This window comes from Microcaecilia unicolor, chromosome 1 (genome assembly GCF_901765095.1).
Source record: "Microcaecilia unicolor chromosome 1, aMicUni1.1, whole genome shotgun sequence".
Lineage (NCBI taxonomy): Eukaryota > Metazoa > Chordata > Amphibia > Gymnophiona > Siphonopidae > Microcaecilia > Microcaecilia unicolor.
In genome coordinates this window covers 103,825,380-103,846,887 of record NC_044031.1, presented here as the reverse complement: position 1 = coordinate 103,846,887, position 21,508 = coordinate 103,825,380, and the positions used below count along the sequence as shown (strand labels likewise).

Below are 21,508 nucleotides of genomic sequence, written 5' to 3'. Positions count from 1 at the left end.
GATTTTGAAAAAATGTGTCAAAAAGAACAAAAATGGATTAATTTTTAAAAATTCTTTAGAACCACAAGGGTTAAATGTTTGTATAGAATGGTCTGCTTATTTTTTAGGTTGGACTGTTGAGCCCAAGTTTTGAGAAGAATAATTATGTGTGATTGGTTATCCTCTGTTTTGGGTGTGGAACCACATCTTTAAATTCTGCCTTGGCATTTTTTGCCATTTGCTCTGTTTAGCTTTAGTCACAGTGGTCATAGCACAGGATTTCTACCCCTGATGCAGCTTTGGCGAAACGGGGATTCCCTGTGCATTTTTGGACGCTGGACATAAGTTGTTTGCTAACTATCATTTTAAGATATGAAGACAGTGTGTGAGATAAGTGAATTATAAACTTGTATCTTCCTGAACTGATATAATTTTGAATGGAGAAATTCCTTTTGGATTATTAATGCCTATGTTGATGCATGTGGTTTTTCACAGTTTGATTAAGAGACTTGTGTTTTTTGTGCTATATGAAGAGTGGAGTTTTTTTTCTGACCTTTATTTATATTTATTTATTTATTTATTTATTTATTGCATTTGTATCCCACATGTTCCCACCTCTTTGCAGGCTCAATGTGGCTTACAATACATCATGAATGGTGGAATTAAATTAGAAAATAGACGTTTAGTGTTACAGAAGAATCTTGGGTTACATGATAATGGCAAAACATGATAGCAATATAACAAGCAGATATTATAGGACAGTTCTGAGTATATGTAGAGGAGTGGTGTATGTTCACATTTGTTGATCTTTGTGGTATGCCTTATTAAAGAGATGGGTCTTCAGTAGTTTGCGGAAGTTGGTTAGTTCGTAAATCATTTTTAAGTTGCACGGCAGTGCGTTCCATAACTGTGTGCTCAGGTAAGTAAAGTTTGACGCATGCATTCGTTTGTATTTTAGACCTTTGCAGTTGGGGAAGTGCAGATTAAGGAATGTGCGGGATGATCTTTTTGCATTCCTGGGTGGTAAGTCCTATCAGGTCTGACATGTAGGCTGGTGCGTCTCCGTGAATGATTTTGTGGACTAGGGAGCAAACTTTGAACGTGATGCGTTCTTTAAGAGGGAGCCAGTGTAATTTTTCTCGTAGGGGTTTAGCACTTTCATATTTTGTTTTACCGAATATGAGTCTAGCTGCAGTGTTCTGGGCTGTCTGAAGTTTCTTGATTATTTGCTCTTTACAGCTGGCGTAGAGTGCGTTGCAGTAGTCTAGATGACTGAGCACCATTGATTGTACCAGGTTATGGAAGACTGTCCTTGGGAAGAAAGGTCTTACTCTTTTTAGTTTCCACATTGAGTGGAACAACATCTTGGTTGTGTTTTTCGCATGGCTCTCAAGTGTTAGGTGTCGATCGATGGTAACTCCAAGAATTTTTAGGGTATCTGAAATTTGAAGGTTCAGATTTGGTGTGTTTATGGTGGTGGATTTGTTCGTGTTATGTTGAGAGGTAAGTACTAGGCATTGGGTTTTTTCTGCATTAAGTTTCAGCTGAAATGCATCCGCCCATGAATGCATGATATGGAGACTTTGGTTGATGTCATTGGAAATTTCCTTTAAATCTTGTTTAAATGGGATGTAGATCGTTACGTCGTCTGCGTATATGTATGGGTTGAGGTTTTGGTTTGATAATTGTTTGGCCAAGGGTATCATCATTAAGTGAATAGAGTCGACGAGAGGGGGGATCCCTGTGGGACTCCACATTCAGGTATCCATGTGGCTGAAGTAGTCAAGTTGATGTTACTTGATATGATCGTGGTACGGGCGGTTAGCTTGACGGAGTTTAAAAAGGGGTTAGATAGATTCCTAAAGGACAAGTCCATAGACCGCTATTAAATGGACTTGGAAAAATTCCGCATTTTTAGGTATAACTTGTCTGGAATGTTTTTACGTTTGGGGAGCGTGCCCAGGTGCCCTTGACCTGGATTGGCCACTGTCGGTGACAGGATGCTGGGCTAGATGGACCTTTGGTCTTTCCCAGTATGGCACTACTTATGTACTTATGTACTTACGTGTGGGTTAGGAATCCCTTGAACCAGTTGAGAACGTTACCTCCATTCCGAAGTACTCAAGGATATGTAGTAGTATTCCATGATCAACCATGTCGAAAGTGCTTGACATGTCAAATTGTAGGAGTAGTATGTTTTTTCCAGTTGCAATCATTTGTTTGAATTTAGTCATGAGTGTAACTAGTACTGTTTCAGTACTGTGGTTAGACCGAAATCCTGACTGGGAGTCGTGGAGTATTGAGAATTTATTTAAATAGTTTGTGAGTTGTTTGGTCACCATTCCTTCCGTTAGTTTGGTTATTAAGGGAATGGATGGCTACTGCCTGTAGTTGGTTAGTTCACTGGCACTTTTCTTTGCGTCTTTGGGTATGGGGGTAAGTAGAATGTTTCCTTTCTCCTTCGGGAAAAGTCCGTTTTGTAACATATAGTTCAAGTGTTTCGTTATTTCTGTTATGAATTGTTGAGGAGCAGATGTCATAAGATTGTTTGGACATATGTCTAGTTTGCAATGAGATTTGGCAAATCTTTTGAGCGTTTGGGAGATGATATCCTCTGATAATGTCTCAAAGCTGGTCCAGGTTCTGTCTGCTGGGTATACGCCAGGGTCTGGGTCTAGACAGTCAAGGAATTCAGCATAGTTGATGGTACTGACAGGTATCTTTAAGTTGTAATTGTACGATTTCTCGTTGAAGTATCTCGCGAGATTGTCTGCTCCTGGTGCATCTTTGCTGTTGGTTGTGACTGGTGTAATATCTAGTAGTTTGTTCACGAGTTGGAAGAGTTTATGTGTGTCTTTGTAGTTTGATCCAATTTCAGTTTTGTAGTATAATCTTTTAGTTTGTCTTATGGTATATTTGTATTTTCTTTGGAGTTGTTCCAGGCATTAAGTGTGGGGTCGTCTTTCTTTTTGTTCCATACCCGTTTCTAACCTTCTAACTTGTGTTTTAAGTTTTTTCAGTTCTTCATTGAACCATGGTATTGAATTCTTTTTGTGTGAGGTTCTAGTTTGGGTTGGAGCAATATTGTCTAATATGGATGCATCTCTCGTCCCATTCTAGGAGGAATTGGTTTGTATCTGCCTTTATTGTCCATCCGTTGCAGTAGATCTGTTGCCAGAATATTACCGGATCTATTTTTCCTCTCGTGGTATAGGTTTTTCATTCTTGTTTGTTTGGTAAGTCTTTCGTTCGCCATTGGAGGGAGATTTTTGCTTTATAGTGATGGGACCACGGTGCAGGTGTCCATTTTGTGTCTGTTGTATAAGGTTAGAGTCGGGATCGAATTTGTGTGTGACGATGTCTAGTGTGTGTCCTTTGATGTGAGTTGGCTGCATGTTTGTCCTGTGAAGCTCCCATAGTTGTAGGAACTCCTCACATTCTTGGGTGCTTGTTGATTTTGAGATCTTCAAGGTGCAGGTTGATATCTCCTATTATGATAAGATTTGAGGTAGAGACACAAGTGTTTCGAGATAAAGTCCATACTGTGTGTTTGGGAATCTTGCCAGTTGCCTGGCGGTCTGTAGAGCAGGACTACGTTAAGGTGTTCCTGCAGGACTTGGGTGATTTAATTCTTACCGAGGCGATTTCAAGGTGTGGCAGAATGGATTCAGCTGTGGTTTGTATGGTGAACTCGGATTTGTATATTATGGCTGTTCCTCCTCCTCTTTTTTCTGTTTCTTGGTCCAGTGTGTAACTTTTGTATCCTGGTGGGCATAAATCTAAGATTATGGAGTCTTTAAGGTCATGAATCCAGGTTTCAGTGATGAATAGTAGGTCAAGATTGTCTGAAGTGATCCAGTCTGTTATAATCTCTGATCTGGCGTTTACATATCCCATTTCGATGGTCGGTAAGGTTCAGTTTTGGGCATGGATGTGTTAATTTTTTATTAGTTGCCTGTTGTCTTGGTATCTGGTTCTGTTGTGTCCTTTCTTCCCTTTCTGTTGGTTATTTCCGAATGTATTTGTTTTTCCTTTTAATTGGTTATTATTCTTTGGTCTGGTGAGCTGTAATTGGGTTGTCTGTAGGGTTTGTGTGCTGTGGGTAGATTATTGTTATATTGGGAGTGTTCCATGCGTGGTAGATTAGGGGGAGGAAGTAGATTATCATGAGCAGTTTGTTGATTTTCATTTTGACTACTTATAGAAGTAAATCAAGCAATCAAACCATTATAGTTACCAGGTAATCAGTGATACAGTACATCAATAGTTATATTCAGCCTAGATTAGAGCAGAAATGCTAAGCTAGTGAGTTATCTCAGGAACCAGTCTGTATGCATCCGGACATTCATCAAAGCAAGGAGTTAACTGCTTGGTTAGTGTATAGCCGTATGTCAAGCAATCGAACAATTAAATTAATCAGATAATTCAGTGATACAGTACAGTTAACTGCTTAGTTTAGCGTTTAGAAGTGTATGAAACAATTAAAGTCAGCAGATCATTCAGTGATACAGTACATCTATGATAGTATTCTGCCTAGATTAGACAAAATGCTAAGCTAGAAGTATATCAGCAATCAAACAATTAAGGTCATCGGATAATTCAGTGATACAGTACTTCTATGATAATATTCTGCCTAGATTAGACAGAAATGCTAAACTAGTAAGATATCTCAAGTAATCAGTCTGCATGCAGCAGGACATGCAGCCTAGTAAAGGAGTTCAAACAAGTATTCAGATAATCAAATACTCAGATATTTCATGAGATAGGGGTGAAGTCAATTAAGAGTTGCTAAAAGTCAGTGATCTCCTGCATCTGCCACTTGCGGCCCAAGGAGTTCAAAGCAAATACTCAGATAATCAAATACTCAGATATTTCAGGAGATAGGGTGAAGTCAATAAGAGCTGCTAATAAGTCAGTGATCTCCTACATTGCCACATGCAGGCCCAACGCTACTTCAGTGCTGCAGCTCCACAGAAGTACTACTCTGTAAACCAATAGGATCACCATCTGATCTCCCCGCTGGGACTATGCTTCTCTTCTCCTGTCCTTCTGTCCCGATCAGGTCACCTCCTCAGCCCTGCATAGAAATATCAGCCTTACCAGGACTACTCCTCTCCAGATTTCTCACCAGCACCGCTGTTGCCCTCGGAGGTCAACGCCTGTCGCTCCCCACAGTCGTGTACAGATCTAATTATCTCCACAGCCCTGTCCCTAGACCTCCGCACCAGCTTCCACTGGAATGCTTCATCTATCCCCCCTTTCAGTCTGTTCAGAACTCTGCTGCACGTCTCATATTCCGCCAGAACCGATATACTCATATCACCCCTCTCCTCAGGTCACTTCACTGGCTCCGATCAGATACCGCATTCAATTCAAGCTTCTCCTTCTTACCTACAAATGCACTCAGTCTGCTGCCCCTCACTACCTCTCTACCCTCATCTCCCCTTACGTTCCCGCCCGTAACCTCCGTTCACAGGATAAATCCCTCCTCTCAGTACCCTTCTCCCACCACCCCGCCACAACTCCAGGCTCCGCTCATTCTGCCTCGCCTCACCCTATGCTTGGAACAACCTTCCTGAACCCTTACGCCAAGCCCCCTCCCTGCCCATCTTCAAGTCTTTGCTTAAAGCCCACCTCTTCAATGCTGCGTTCGGCACCTAACCCTTACCGTTCAGTGAATCCAGACTGCCCCAATTTGACTGCCCCGATCGGACCGACCGTTCACTTGTCTATTAGATTGTAAGCTCTTTGAGCAGGGACTGTCTCTCTTTGTTAAATTGTACAGCGCTGCGTAACCCTAGTAGCGCTCTAGAAATGTTAAGTAGTAGTAGTAGTAGTAGTAGTAATGCTTCACTGCACAGCCGCTTCGGCTGCGGCTCCGCAACTCCAGACTGCCTGGCTTAGACTAACCACCACGTGCAGCAGCAGGATTAATCGTTTGCCTGCTCTTCCTTGCCCGATAGAGCTCCGCCGCAGCTCCCCTGTCTCCTAGAGTCCAACCAGTGATCGCCCGCCGCTTCAGTTGTCCATCTCAATGGGCTTCACAGCACAGCCGTTTCTGCGGTCCCGCACCTCCTGACTGCCCGGCTTAGAGTAGCCGCCACGTGCAGCAGCAGGATCGATCACTCGCCCGTTCCTTCGAGCCTGACAGAGCACTGCCGCCTCTCCCCCGGCTCCGATTGTCCAGCCAGCGGTCACCCGTCGCTTCAGCTCTTCAACTCGGTGGGTCTGGAAGGGTCTCGGGATGTGACCTCTCACTCCGACACCATCTTAGTAAAACCTGGGGGCGCAGAGGCTGTGGTCGGTCTTCTGGTGTAGCCCTCCTGGGTCAGGGGCCGTCGCCACTTGATCAGCGGAGTCAGACCCCGACCGGCGCTCCTTCAGTGCGTTGGACGCTGCAGTTGGGCTTGGGGCAGCGCCACTGACCTGAGGGTGCAGAGGTTGTGGGTTGGTCTTCTGGTGTAGGCCCTCCTTGGTGAAATGTCCTGTGGATGTCCTGGGTTTTCCACCGCGTCCCTCTGGAATCCTTCCACCGGTAGGGCCTCTGTTGCGTAGCAAGCAGCGACCAGCTGTTGGTCTGTGGTAGTCCGTAGACACGATCTTTCGGAGGGCACAGAGAGAGAGAGAGGGAGGGAGGTGCGGGGCGGTGGAATTCGGAGGAGAGGGGGGCGTGGAACTCGGATGGGAGTGGAGGGAGGTAGGGGGCATGGAACTCGGGGGGGGTGGGGTGCGATTGTGTACTGACCTCCACTGGCTGGTGCTGCTTCCTTCCCAGGTTGTCGTTGCAACTCCGAGGGGACAGAGAGAGAGACCTCCGGTGGGGCTGGTGCTGGCTTCCCTTCCTCTCACGTTCCATTGGTCCGCCCTGTGACGTCATCCCCAGGGTGGACCAATGGGAAGTGTGTTACGAACCCAGGCATCCAGACGGAGGTGCAAATTAGTATATAGGATTATTGTATAGGATTGTAGTTGTTTCTTTAAATAGAGGATTTAGGTCCTTGTATTACTACAGTGATTGGCGCATGCGTTGGCGTTTTGGCACACAGTTTGAAAAGCAGTAAGAGGGAGACAGAGATCTGGGCTTTATTATGCTATGAATTACTATCATATTTCTTTGGCAAAATTCTAGATCTTTTTGTATGTTTAATGTTTAGTGATTTTGACGTAATGTTTTTATAAATATTGTAAGGAATATGCCGAAAGGAAGAGGGACCCCAGCTACCCACCGGAGAAAAGAGAGCCGGAGGGTAAGGAGGGAAGACCCTAGGGATGCTCAGGTTTTGCCCAAACGGGACATAAGATGGGAAACTACAACTCCCAGAAGGCACAGGAGAGCTCCGGGGGAGGAGAAGTAGGGTGCAGTACCAAGGAGCTCCAGAGGAGGGCCGCCAAGGAAAAGGAAAAGCTGATTCTCCCCCCTGGTGGAGGGAGGAGGTTGGTGGAACCGGTGGCAGGAGAAGGAAAAGCAGCCTAGCAGAGTTATGAAGAAAAGTGTAATCAGCTGGAAAAGGGGTGGGGGGAGGAGAAAATGGACTGGACTACTGAAGGAGAGAGAGAGAATGGACCAGAGGCGATGGAGCAAGAGGAGGCTGAGCTGGTCTTAGAGGAACCCATGGAGCTCTTGGCTATGGCTCAGCCAGCACTGAAGGTATAGGGGAGAGGCCTGGGTCCAAGCGGGAGGAGGTCAGGAGAATAGAGACTGACCTAGAGGGTGGGACCCAAGGCTTTGAGCCCGCGCAAAGTCTAGCTCCATTGAAATGTGCTGAGAGAAGCCTGGCTGTAATTGGACTGTGTTAGAAACAGCCTGACTTTATTGAGCTGGGCTGAGAGAAGCCTGGCTGTACTTGGACTGTGTTTGAAACAGCCTAGCTCCATTGAACTGTGCTGAGAGAAGCCTGGCTGTAATTGGACTGTGTTAGAAACAGCCTGACTTTATTGAGCTGTGCTGAGAGAAGCCTGGCTGTAATTGGACTGTGTTAGAAACAGCCTGACTTTATTGAGCTGGGCTGAGAGAAGCCTGGCTGTACTTGGACTGTGTTTGAAACAGCCTAGCTCCATTGAACTGTGCTGAGAGAAGCCTGGCTGTAATTGGAACTGTGTTAGAAACAGCCTGACTTTATTGAGCTGGGCTGAGAGAAGCCTGGCTGTACTGGGACTGTGTTTGAAACAGCCTAGCTCCATTGAACTGTGCTGAGAGAAGCCTGGGCTGTAATTGGACTGTGTTAGAAAACAGCCTGACTTTATTGAGCTGTGCTGAGAGAAGCCTGGCTGTAATTGGACTGTGTTAGAAACAGCCTGACTTTATTTGAGCTGGGCTGAGAGAAGCCTGGCTGTACTTGGGACTGTGTTTGAAACAGCCTAGCTCCATTGAACTGTGCTGAGAGAAGCCTGGCTGTAATTGGACTGTGTTAGAAACAGCCTGACTTTATTGAGCTGGGCTGAGAGAAGCCTGGCTGTACTGGGACTGTGTTTGAAACAGCCTAGCTCCATTGAACTGTGCTGAGAGAAGCCTGGCTGTAATGGGACTGTGTTAGAAACAGCCTGACTTTATTGGGCTGTGCTGAGAGAAGCCTGGCTGTACTTGGACTGTGTTTGAAACAGCCTAGCTCCATTGAACTGTGCTGAGAGAAGCCTGGCTGTAATTGTACTTGGTTTAAACCAGCCGAGGAGCTGCTGAAGAAAAGGGGCTTGGGTTGCCAATCCCAAAGACAGGCCCAAGAAAGAAGAAGAAACACACAAAGAGGAAAACAGAGAGCTCGGTGCTGATGGTGAGGAGGCTTCACGGACTTAGCCAGTAGGAGCCTTGTTTACAATATATTTTAGGTTGTTGTCACGTATGTAGTTAATCAGCTCCTGAAGATGCGTTGAGGCGAAATACAGCACTGTGTCGGGCTGAAGGATGTATGTTATTTGAGTGCTTAGCCTTTTAACTCAACCTTGCCTTGGATTCAAGCATCTCTGTGAATTTTTTATTCTTGGATTTCGTGAAGTGACAAGACAGAACATTGTTTTTTCACCTTTGCTTTTGATATGAGGATTTCCATTGTTATGGGACTATAAGGCAGTTAGTTTAAGTTTGACTTTTTATACGTATGTGCACATTTTTATTGTGATATTGGTGGGGGAGTATGGATAACTAATCATTTTTGAAATGCGTTTGAATTATTTGTAATAAAATGTGTATACTTTTTCAATATGTTCTCTGTATGTATTGGATGATCTGTATGAGAGAGCTATTTAATATTGTTCCTAGTATATATTTTGAGTTCACTGTATTCATTGCATGTTGCAAAGTAACCAGGTTCTTGGCTGAAAGATTTCGGGAAGACGAGATATTTGTCTATCATGAATGAGCCGTAGTGGAAGTGAGCATGGACTTGGTTTGGTGTCTGTAGGGTTTACAGCTAAAGTTTATTTGTATTTGAATTTGTTTAGAAACATGTTGAAAATTAACCTGATTTAAAATATAACTGCTGTGTATATTTTTTTGGATTGTAATTATAATATTTGTCAATGTAATGTTAGTGCAGCGGCCTGAGAAGCAGGTATGATTCCCACTGCAGTTGTGACTCCAGGCAAGTCACTTAATCCTCCATTGCCCCAGGTACAAATAAGTACCTGCCTACAACATGTAAACTGCTTTGATTGTAAACACAGAAAGTAGTATAGTCAAATTCCATTTCCCTCATCCCCTCTATTCTTTCCAACTCAATGGAAACTAGAAAGATTTATACATAAGGGGTCAAGAAACTCTATCCATCTGTGATGGTAAAATTATTCTCTGAAAATGTACCAAATGGGATCTAATTTTGATTGGGGGACGGGGGGAGAGGGAACAGGTGAAAAGATGCAAAGCTTGAAAATTGTCCACCTTGGACTAGGGTTCCAGGGAAATACACTTCCCAAAAATGGCCTTGAAGTCTTGCCCTTAGTGTACTGCTTCAGAGCATTGGCTGAAGTACACAGCCAGCTGCTCTCTCCAAACCATATCTCTGTTTTCCTCTCCCACCCTTTCTTTGCCCCCCCCCCCCCCCACCCCCTCCGGTCCTGTCATCCTCCTGTCTTTATCTCTGTTCCATACCCATCTTACTTTCATGTCCCACACTAAAGCCTTTATCTAGTTGGTCTTCTTAATCTGTCCCAGCCATCCTCTCCCCTCCCAGCTAGTCCTTATCACTCTGGAATCCAGACAGCCTTCAACCATCTCTGTATCTAATTAGCCATGCCTCTCAATGAGCCTGACCAACTTCTGCCCTCATTTTGCAGCATGCTAAAGACAGTTGCTACTCACAAAGCAGAAGCTCCAAGCTGTGCAGTACAATAACTCTTGGTCCAGTTTTAGGAGACTTGACACCCAAAAACTAGCATGAGAATTCCTTCATTGTAGGCTCAAACACAAGAAGAAAGCAGAGCTTCTAGTTTGGAACCGGAAAAGTAGAAATAGTGTATGGAAATCCCAAGCACTTTGAGGAATTTTCAAGTCTTCATGGTGACTTAATGCCTGAGTTTTGTTGAGAGATATATATTGATTATGACCCTGAATGATCAGTAAATAGACATGTAGATATACAATTGCATAAGTAAGGGGATGGTTCCAGACTAGAAGGCAGCCTCCATAACCTTTTTCTTTTTTTTTAATCAAATAACTTGATTGACGTCAAAACCTAGAAAATAAATACTAACAAAACAATTTTATATTAAGTTTGATACAGGTCCCCGTGGCTTCAAAACTTTGAAATCCAGGACAAGACGACTACAGTCAACATCTGAACGCATAGTAGAGAAAGAAAATGTGGCTCCTTCTTTTGTGAAGGGCAAGTATACTACCAGCTGGTTTAAAGTGTTTTTTTTTTTGTTTTTGGGCAGATATTCCTTTATATGGATTCAGTAAACACTGGGCCCAATATTGAAAGGATTTATTTTCCTAACTTTGAGAGCTATACTTATAAATTGGCCTGTTTAAAAAATTTACTAGTGCTGGACGTGCAGAACATTTTTTACTTGAAATTTTACTAAACTCCTAAATTTAGAAACATAAAAATGGGTGGCAACAGGAGTGGATTTTGGGCAGGGAAAAGAAGTTAGGAACTTAGAACTGATTTTCTGGCACTAGGCTCATAAATCTAGGCAAACAAATGGCAGGACTTAAATTTTGAGCATAATTTTTAAGCTCCTCAATTAAAGTGAATTTGTAGCTGAGAAGTTAGACTCTTAAGTTTGGCTGAAAATAGGGTACAAATTTAGGAGGCTAAATTGGAGCATAAGTTTAGGAGCTCAGCAGTTTCTGAATATCAGACCGGTGTTTATTGTGCATTTTGGCCTGTTAGCATAGGTTACTAGAGTTGGCATTTTATTAAGATTTTCTTTCTGTTTTGTTTTTCTTTTCAAACTTATTGCACTTAAAGTTTTAGAATGATAAGAGTTTTTTTTTTGAGGGTGCATGTCATATTGGAAAGGATGCATCTTTGTCAATCTATCTTGATGCATCTTTGTCAATCTATCTTTCTCCAAGGACAAACAGGCATTATCTCCTTAATAGTGGGTGACATCATCCACGGAGCCCAGTGTGGACACTACCAAAGTGTACTGTCGCTTTAAAATATCTTTGAGGCAGTGCCTCACCTGACAGAGCGTTCTATAAGCTCACCGGAGAGAACAGCCCCAATGCCTAGCGTCTCCTTGCTTCCTCAAGTTAGTAGTCCAGTATCTAGAGGGGTGTGTTTGACTGTGTCTGATGGATTGATCTCGGTGTCATCTCCAGTGTTCCTGATGCCTAAGACATGTTTTCTTATTGGTATTGAGGGAATGTCTACTCTCAAACCAGGACAAGATATTACCTTACATGATATTTGGGCTGTGGTCATCAGGATTAATCTATGATTAATCTCAGGTTCAGCAGCTGGGTATCTTTACTTAGGAAACTGTTCAAAAACTAGAGAATATTGATACTAAGCTTTGTCTCGATGGATAGAAACTTAAAGTGAGTGGAGCCTCAAATTTCTACTCTTCAGGCTTCAGGAGGTTCAGCGTTTTAAAAGATAGCCTCACATTGCATTATGCAGTGGAGAGGCTAGAAAACTCACTAGCTCTTAAAAACCTGAGATTTTAAAAAATTTTCTTCAAACAAGATTGCTTTAATCAGAGATTTGTTGAATCAAATGCAACAATGATTTTGCTACTGAGAGAAAAACATGTGATTTTCCCTCAGTATTCATCCTAGAGTTCTGATAGAACTGAAAAATGAGCTTGCGGAGCAACTGCTAGTGATATGCAACTTATCCTTAAAATCGAGCATGGGACCGGGAAGATTGGAGGGTGGCCAATGTAACCCCCGTTTTTTAAAAAAGGATCCAGGGGAGATCCGGGAAATTAGTAGAACCGGTGAGTCCTGACGTCAGTGCCGGGGAAAATGGTAGAGGCTATTATTAAAAACAAAATTACAGAGCACATCTGAGGACATGGACCAAGTCAGCACGGCTTTTGTGTGGGGAAATCTGGCCTGACCAATTTACTTCAATTCTTTGAAGGAGTAAAAAAACATGTGGACAAAGGGGAACCGGTTGATATTGTGTATCTGGATTATTCAAAAGGCGTTTGACAGGTACCTTATGATAGGCTACAGAGGAAATTGGAGGGTCATGGGATAGGAGGAAATGTCCTATTAGGATTAAAAACTGTTGAAGGATAGGAAACAGAGAGTGGGGTTAAATGGGCAGTATTCACAATGGAGAAGGGTAGTTAGTGAGGTTCCTCAGAGGGTCTGTGCTAGGACCGCTGCTTTTGAATATATTTATAAATGATTTAGAGATGGGAGTAACTAGCGAGGTAATTAAATTTGCTGACGACACCAAGTTATTCAAAGTTGTTAAATCGCGACAGGATTGTGAAAAATTACAAGAGGACCTTACGAGACTGGGAAGACTGGTGGCTAAATGGCAGATGGACGTATAATGTGAGCAAGAGCAAGGTGATGCATGTGGGAAAAAAGAACCCGAATTATAGCTACGTCGTGCAAGGTTCCACGTTAGGAGTTACGGACCAAGAAAGGGATCTGGTGTCGTCGTCGATAATACACTGAAACCTTCTGCTCAGTGTGCTGCTGCGGCTATGAAAGCGAATAGAATGTTGGGTATTATTAGGAAAGGTATGAAAACAGGTGTGAGGATGTTATAATGCCGTTTTAAATAAATCGCTCCATGGTGCGACCGCCCTTGAGTATTGTGTTCAATTCTGGTCGCCGCATCTCAAGAAAGATATAGTAGAATTGGAAAAGGTGCAGCAAAGGGCGACTAAAATGAATAGTGGGGATGGGACGACTTCCCTATGAAGAAGACTAAGGAGGCTAGGGCTTGCAAGCTTGGAGAAGAGATGGCTGAGGGGAGACATGATAGAGGTATATAAAATAATGAGTGGAGTGGAACAGTGGATGTGAAGCGTCTGTTCACGCTTTCCAAAAATACTAGGACTAGGGGGCATGCGATGAAACTACAGTGTAGTAAATTTAAAACAAATCGGAGAAAATTTTTCTTCACCCACGTATAATTAAACTCTGGAATTCGTTGCCAGGAGAAAAGGGTGAAGTCTGTTAGCTTAGCAGAGTTTAAAAAGGGGTTAGACGGTTTCCTAAAGGACAATTCCATAAATCGATACTAAATGGACTTGGGAAATATCCACAATTCCAGGATAACATGTATAGAATGTTTGTGCGTTTGGGAAGCTTGCCAGATGCCCTTGCCTGGATTGGCCGCTGTCGTGGGCAGGATGCTGGGCTCGATGGACCCTTGGTCTTTTCCCAGTATGGCATTACTTATGTACTTATGTATACTAAATTGAACCCGCCATTTCCAAATATGAACTCCAAATTTCTCTGACACGTCTAGATTTTAAGTTATACATGTTATCAATAGAAATCAAACAAAATAAAACATGGAAAAGATTTATTTTGTTTGATTTCTATTGATAACATTAAGAGTGGACTAACACGGCTACCACACTCCTCTACTTAAGTTATACATGCAAAGCCTATTCACTTATATATTAATGCATTATATAGTGGAAATATTCCAACGGACATGCCCGGACCTGTCCGGTGACGCTCTCAGACAGGTCTATTGGCTGATGTCAGCAGTAACTATATAAGGCAAGATGGATAGACCAAATGTGTTAACGATCCAGACAATGTCTGCTACATATGTGCAAATACACTACTTAAGATCAGCGCAGAATCTGACAAAGCGCCTTGCTTACAAGTATTACTTTGTAACAAGAAATATTTTCAGTTCTTAATATCCATTAAAACGTTACAAAAATGTTACAGTTCTAGTATGATATTTAAGAGCAGGTGGAAATTGCTCAGAAGCATGTGCTGTATTTCTAAGCCTTTAAGAGCCATGTGCTCCGACCATGTGGTCTCACACAAAGGCTGTGCACATTAACCTTAAAAAGAATGTTTTTCTGCTACAGGTACTGTAGAAATTAAAATGGTAATGGTTATAAGAAATATTTAATTGTGGGGAAATTGCTCCAGAGCACTCGCTACCTACTATTATAAGCTTTTAAGATATATTTTAGTTATTTCTCAACCCATTATCCTATGTAAGATAATAATATCGCAATTGCAAGAATAAAAGGAATTAAGGTAGATTTATTGGATTACATTACCTGCATTACCAGGTTTAAGAACATATGTAAAGAACAGACCATATATTTAGCTTCAAAAGGAGTTATTTATTATACAAGTGCAGTGAGAGGTAGTTCTTACAGAGAATCTGTGCTAAAGCTAGGCAACAGGTTAAATCAACAGTTGTAAGTTACTTACAAGTCCTTGTTACAAAGCATGAGCAGCATGAGGTAAGCATGAGGTAAGCACCGTGGGGTTGCAGGAGGAAGGAGAGTCTCTGTAGCAGTGGCAGGGACTGGTGGTTGGGAGGCAGGGATAGTGCTTGGGCAGACTTATACAGTCTGTGCCAGAGCCAGTGGTGGGAGGCAGGGATAGTGCTGGGCAGACTTATATGGTCTGTGCCGAGAGCCGGTGGTGGGAGCGGGCTGGTGGTTGGAGGCGGGTGGCCAGAGCCGTGGTTGGGAGGCAGGGCTGGTGGTTGGGTGGCGGGGATAGTGCTGGCAGACTTATATGGCTCTGTGCCCTAAAGAACACAGGTACAAATCAAAGTAGGGTATACACAAATTAGCACATATGAGTTATCTTGTTGGGCAGACTGAATGGACCGTGCAGGTCTTTTTCTGCCGTCATCTACTATGTTACTATGATCAGGGCTGCAGCAGGGTAGGAGAGATCTGAGAGCTGTGTGAAACACACTTCTGCCTTGCAAGTTGCAGGAGGACATGATCACATTGAACCTCAGCACTTGCTTCCTGGTTTGCACTGGATAATTTGCAAGGCATTATGGTTAATGGTAGTCTGTTCACATGATCACATTATAAGTCTTTCCTTTCTGCACATGTCCTGGCGTCTTCCTGTCTGATAGCTGATGGGAGGGGGCAGGTATAAATCTGATGACAGGCAAATGTTTTGTTTATGGTTTCCTCTGAAGCCTTTGTCCTTCAATGGCTTCTCCAGACTTTCTGTCTCCTGGGATCTTGATCTTCGGAGGTGTCTTGGTGATCCACGCAGTCAGCTTTTGTTACCAGTCCTTGTTAGGTCCTTTTAGGCAGAGGAAGTTATATCTCTGTGAAGCCAGTACCTTTTGTCTCTGTTAAGTGTTTGTAATTGACTAGCCCTGCTATCAGAAGTTACCAGGAAAAGAGGGGGAAAGAGGGACTTGACATGAAAGCCAGTTTCATGCTGCAGTTTCAATACGTTTTAAAGCTGTATTGATATATCTGATTCAGCATAATCAATAATTATGCTACATATATTTACAAATAATCCTGACAATTAAACTGATATCATAACCTTTGACTGTCAAATTGGAGATCAGATAAAAGCTGGGCACCTCTTGTTTGTTGCACTGTGTGTTACTCTGGACTAACGCAGTGTTGAATGGTAAAAAGAAAGGAATAGCTTTTGCAGTGCCGATGGTTTGGCGTGAGCAGAAAAATCACCATTCAGACTGTTATTTTTGGCATGCACTAAAATCGCTGGATATTCAAAGAGAACAAGTCACAAATTGTGTATCCTGACTGTGAGTCTGCTCTTAAACCAGTACCATACGCTGTAGAGAATCCAGTGCCTGCCCCTCCCGCAGCAGGAATGGCAATTGAAACTGACGCTTCCATATCATCAAGCGGATCAATCCATAGACTGGTGGTTGTGTCCATCTACCAGCAGGTGGAGATAGAGAGCAATCCTTTTGCCTCCCTATATGTGGTCATGTGCTGCCGGAAACGTCCTCAGTATGTTCCTCTATCTCAGCAGGGTGGGGGTCACACACAGCAGCAGCTCTGGCTAGGCCTCCAGCCTAATTTTTAGGTTTTGTTGAGTGCCTGGGGTTGAGGGCTCTTCTTGAGCAAGTGCAAACCTGGTGGTGCCAGGTCCCTCCTTTTCTCCCCCCTGCCCGCTGGCTCCGTTAAAAAAAAAAAAAAAATTTGAACGTCCTTAAAGGCGTTTATTTCGACGTTTATTTAAACGTTTATTGCAGCTACTCACTGGGACACCAGGTCGTTACAGCTCGGAGCGGAAAGGTAGGGGTCTGCAGGCTGCTAAGCCTACAGTGGCAAGATGGGTCAAGGAAGCCATTGCAGCGGCTTATGTGGCCGCGGGGAAGGTGCCGCCTATCCAGCTGAAGGCTCACTCCACAAGAGCTCAGGCGGCCTCGATGGCAGAGGCCGGTTCCGTCTCCTTGGAAGAGATATGCAAGGCGGCAACTTGGGCTTCGGCCCATACATTCTCTAAGCATTACCGCTTGACTGTGGCTGCTCGGGCGGAGGCCCGGTTTGGAGCTTCAGTGTTGCGGTCAGGGATTTCTTTGTCCCGCCCTGGGTGAGTACTGCTTCGGTACATCCCACCAGTCTATGGATTGATCAGCTTGATGATATGGAAGGTAAAATTATGTATCATACCTGATAATTTTCTTTCCATTAATCATAGCTGATCAATCCATAGTCCCTCCCAGATATCTGTACTGTTTATATTCTGGTTGCATTTCAGATTCAGTTTAGTCTTCAGTTCCTGTTCAGGAAGACTTCGTGTTCAAGTTATTTTTTCACTTGGATTCTTCAAGAGTTGAGACGAGTTTGTGTTACAGTGAGCTGCTGCATTCCTCTCCCCTCCGTTTTACGGGGCTGGATTGAGATTTAAATTCTGCCGGCACTCCCTCCCGCTTCGTGCGGCTGTAGGGCAGCTTTGTACCCCTCCCGCTTCGGCGGTGTTAGGGTCAGTCAGCTCATCCCCGCGGTTGCGGTTGCAGGATAAGCCAGATCCCCCCGCATCGGCGGGTGTGGTGTCCCTCCCCCGCTCCGCGGGGATGAGCTGGACGGATTCCCCTCCCCCACTTGTGTGGGGATGAGCTGGGTTAATTCCCCTCCCCCGTTTCGGCGGTGGTGAGCTGGGCAGAGTGTCCCTTTGTGGGTGTAATTCTCTAAGTGCTGAGTCCTGCGGATGGAGCTTGATATCGACATACTGAGGAGTTTCCGGTAGCACATGACCACATATAGGGAGGCAAAAGGATTGCTCTCTATCTCCACCTGCTGGTAGATGGACACAACCCACCAGTCTATGGATTGATCAGCTATGATTAATGGAAAGAAAATTATCAGGTATGATACATAATTTTACCTTCTGATCCTGATAAAGAAGAAGATGTTGATTGGCATGATGTATTTCCTGATCCAGAACAACTGGAGGGTCAACCGCACTTGCTGAGCCAATCAGATTTAGATGATCTGGTAAGAGATCTGTCATTATCTAAAGAAAAGTCAGAACTGCTAACTTCTAGACTTCGGGAATGGAATTTGCTACAATGAAGCACCACAACTTCACACTTTCGTCATCGACACACCAAGTTAGCTGCATACTATGCAATGGAAAGCGATGTCTGTTTCTGTACTGATGTAAATGGTCTTATGATGGAGTTAGATGGTACACATGTTCCCGATGAATGGAGGCTATTCATAGACTGTAGCAAAATGAGTTTGAAAGCTGTCTTGTTGCACAATGGTAACGAAAAACCATCTGTTCCATTGGCTCATGGGGTTGGAATGAAAGAGACCCATGCTTCTATATAGTTAATTTTGAAAATGATCAAATACTCTGAACATAAATGGAATATTTGTGCTGACCTGAAAGTGGTAGCACTGCTGCTTGGCCTACAGTTAGGGTACACAAAGCATATGTGCTTTTTGTGCCAATGGAACAGTCGTGATGACAAAAATCATTACAAATGAGACAGTGGGCTCTCAGAGTCGAGCACACAGTTGGTCGGTACAATGTACAACACAAATCACTTCATCTTCTACCACTTCACATTAAACTTGGTTTAATAAAAAATTTTGTAATTGCACTTGATCGTGATGGAAAAGGTTTCCAGTATTTGAAGGAGATGTTTAGCACACTGAAAACTGAGGCTAAAATAAAGGCCGAAATTTTATTGGCCCCAAAATCAGCAAACTAATGCATGATGACACATTCAGAACAAAACTCAACCTGCTGGAACTTGCAGCTTGGGATGCATTTGTGCTAGTAGTGCAGAACTTTCTTGGGAACAGACGAGCTGAAAACTATGCTGAACTAGTAGACAACATGCTTAAAAGCATATGAACAACTTGGCTGCCGAATGTCATTGAAAATGCATTTCTTACATTCCCATCTTGACTTTTTCCTACCCAATTTGGGACACGTAAGTGAGGAACATGGAGAGAAGTTCCATAAAGACATTTCTACAATGGAGAACAGATATCAAGGCTGCTGGAATCCCAAAATGATGGGGGACTATTGCTGGGTTTTGCAATGGGAAAATATGACCGGTCACAAACGCAAAAGCAGATGCCTGAAGCACTTTTAACAGTACTGGGCCTTGCTGAAGTAAGACTTTTAAACTGGAATACGAGACTCTTGAAATTTTGTTATTCCATTTCATTTTCATATACAGTTTACTACGAAAAATTTGATGTAGATCAAGAAATTGTTGGAGTAAATCTTGTTCTGTAAAAAATTATTCAATGCTTTCCTAGTGCTTAATTCATTTGGGCAAACTTATGCATAACAAAATTTCCTGAGGTGTTACAACAATTCTGACTTCGGATTTGGAATACGCACACTGAATTTAGTATAGGACAAATGGTTTTTGCCCAGTAGCACACAAAGGTTTTTGGTTGTTGTGCTGTGAGTGGTGCTAAAAATTTCATGATCTGAAGAAATAGCAATTGCTTAGTGCTATATTTTCCAACACTTTTGGAGTACCGTATTATTGAAGGTGGCCTTGACTCCTTAGGTGGAGCTAGTTTAGATTTGACTTATTTCCTCAAGTTCTACTTATGATATTAAAACTAGGGCAACCTTCTTTGTTCTCTGCAGAGAAGCATAAACTTATGGTTCTCAATCCTTACTTCAAAAATAAAGATTCCTTATTAAGGTCTATCCTGATGTGGCTGGGTCCACTCAATTGAGAAGGAAGCAATTTCTTATCTAATGTAATCCAGCGCTTATTAACCGCTAATTCCTCTTTGGATCCAAAGCGGTGTACAAATATAATAATATATTCAAATACAAATGATTAAAATAATCCTTCTGTATACAAGCAAAGTAATAAAACTAACATCCAAAATAACTGTAAATAACTAAAGGCCCTGTTTACTAAGGTGCGCTAACGTTTTTGGCATGTGCTAATGCTAGAGACAACCCATATATTCCTATGGGTTTCTCTAGTGTTAGCATGCTCTAAAAACGCTATCACGTCTATAGTGCAGCTTAGTAAACAGGGCCCCCAGTTTCTAAGCTCAGTTTAGAGATCAATTGATCATTGAATAAAATAGTTTTTAGCTGTTTTGAAAGGAATCATAATGAGTTTGAGATCTTAAATTTGCTGGCAGAGAGTTCCAAATTTTTGCAGCTGATAGGAATAAGATCATTCATGATTTCTCTTAGATATTATGCCTTGAATAGATGGATACAAACGATAATTATTATTATTAAGTTTAAATGTCTACCTAGAGGAAGAGCAATAAAGTAGGTTATAAACTTCCCAGTAGAGTGGTTTCAACAATGCTGAAAGTAAGCCAGGTGTTCTTAATGAGAGAGCAGGATAAAGGAGGCACATCATTCACTTCAACTTCTAAGCAGCTTGTAGATCAAAGGAAAAGACACAGTTTGAATTGCTTTTATACAAAGGTTAGAACCCTAAAAAATAAGATGGGAGATGTCACGAAACACCTAGCCACCCGCCACGGCCACTTAGAAGCTCTATCTCCAGCACAGCTCAGGTCCGCCTGCACCTGATGCTTGTGCTCTACATTAGCACCCTCCTCCCATCGATTGGGTTACTACTGCCTCCGGGTGAATCTCCCACTCTTAAATTATCCTCGGTGATTTCTAGGTTACTGGAGGACACATTCCCAGTGGTCCCACAGTTCCCAGAAAGCACTCAAAGACCCAACATACAGACCATTAGGATTCTTTATCAGTCGAGACAGAGAGGCAATAAACTAAATACTGTTTATCGTCTTTTAAAAAATTGAACATTGGGACAAAATAGTGCAATTAGCAAACAATAACAGGAAACTGAAATATGTATCAATTATAGCACTAACTAAACATTTGTTTACTTCCTAGAAATCAGAGATGCAAACAGAATAGGCAATGCAATAATAATGGGTGACTTCAATTACCCAAATACAGACTGGATAATTGTAACATTGGGACACGCTAGAGAGGTACAATTCCTTGATGAAATCAAGGACAGCTTTATGGAGCAGCTGGTGCAGGAGCCGACGAGAGAAGGAAAAATTCTAGACTTGGTTTAGTGGAGCGCATGATCTGGTGAGGGACGTTATGGTACTGGGGCCGCTTGATAACAGTGATCATAATATGATCAGTTTTGATATCAACCTTGAAGTAACTATACACAGGAAGTCAAATACGTTAGCGTTTAACTTTAAAAAAGGAGACTATGATAAAATGAGAAGAACGGTGAAAAAAAAACTTAGGGGGGCAACTGAGAGGGTAAAACTGTACAACAGGCATGGACCATCCTGGAGGACCCAGGCCAAACATATTGCACAAATTAGAAAAGAAAGACGGAAGTCCAAAAGACAGCCGGCGTGGTTGAAAAGTGAGGGGAAGGAAGCTATTAGGGCTAAAAGAAACGCCTTCAGAAAATGGAAGAAGGAACCGTCTGAAAATAACAAGAAACAGCATAAGGAGTGTCAAAGCAAATGCAAGGCGCAGATAAAGAAGGTCAAGAGGGATTACGAAAAAAAGATAACATTAGAGGGCAAAAAAACATAGTAAAATTTTTTCGGTATATTAAAAGCAGGAAGCCGGCAAAAGAATCGGTTGGGCCGCTGGATGACCGAGGGGTAAAAGGGGTGATCAAGGAAGACAATGACGTAGCGGAGAGATTGAATGAATTCTTTG

The 21,508-nt window shown here is 42.9% G+C and overlaps 1 protein-coding gene across 1 annotated transcript in view; it reads left to right on the top strand.

The window, feature by feature from the left end:
• YME1L1 (YME1 like 1 ATPase) overlaps positions 1–21,508 on the top strand; it is a 141,074-nt gene that overhangs the window by 42,929 nt on the left and 76,637 nt on the right. The window contains 1 exon segment of the mRNA XM_030199278.1: positions 10,692–10,792. Coding sequence (XP_030055138.1) covers positions 10,692–10,792 — 101 coding nt within the window.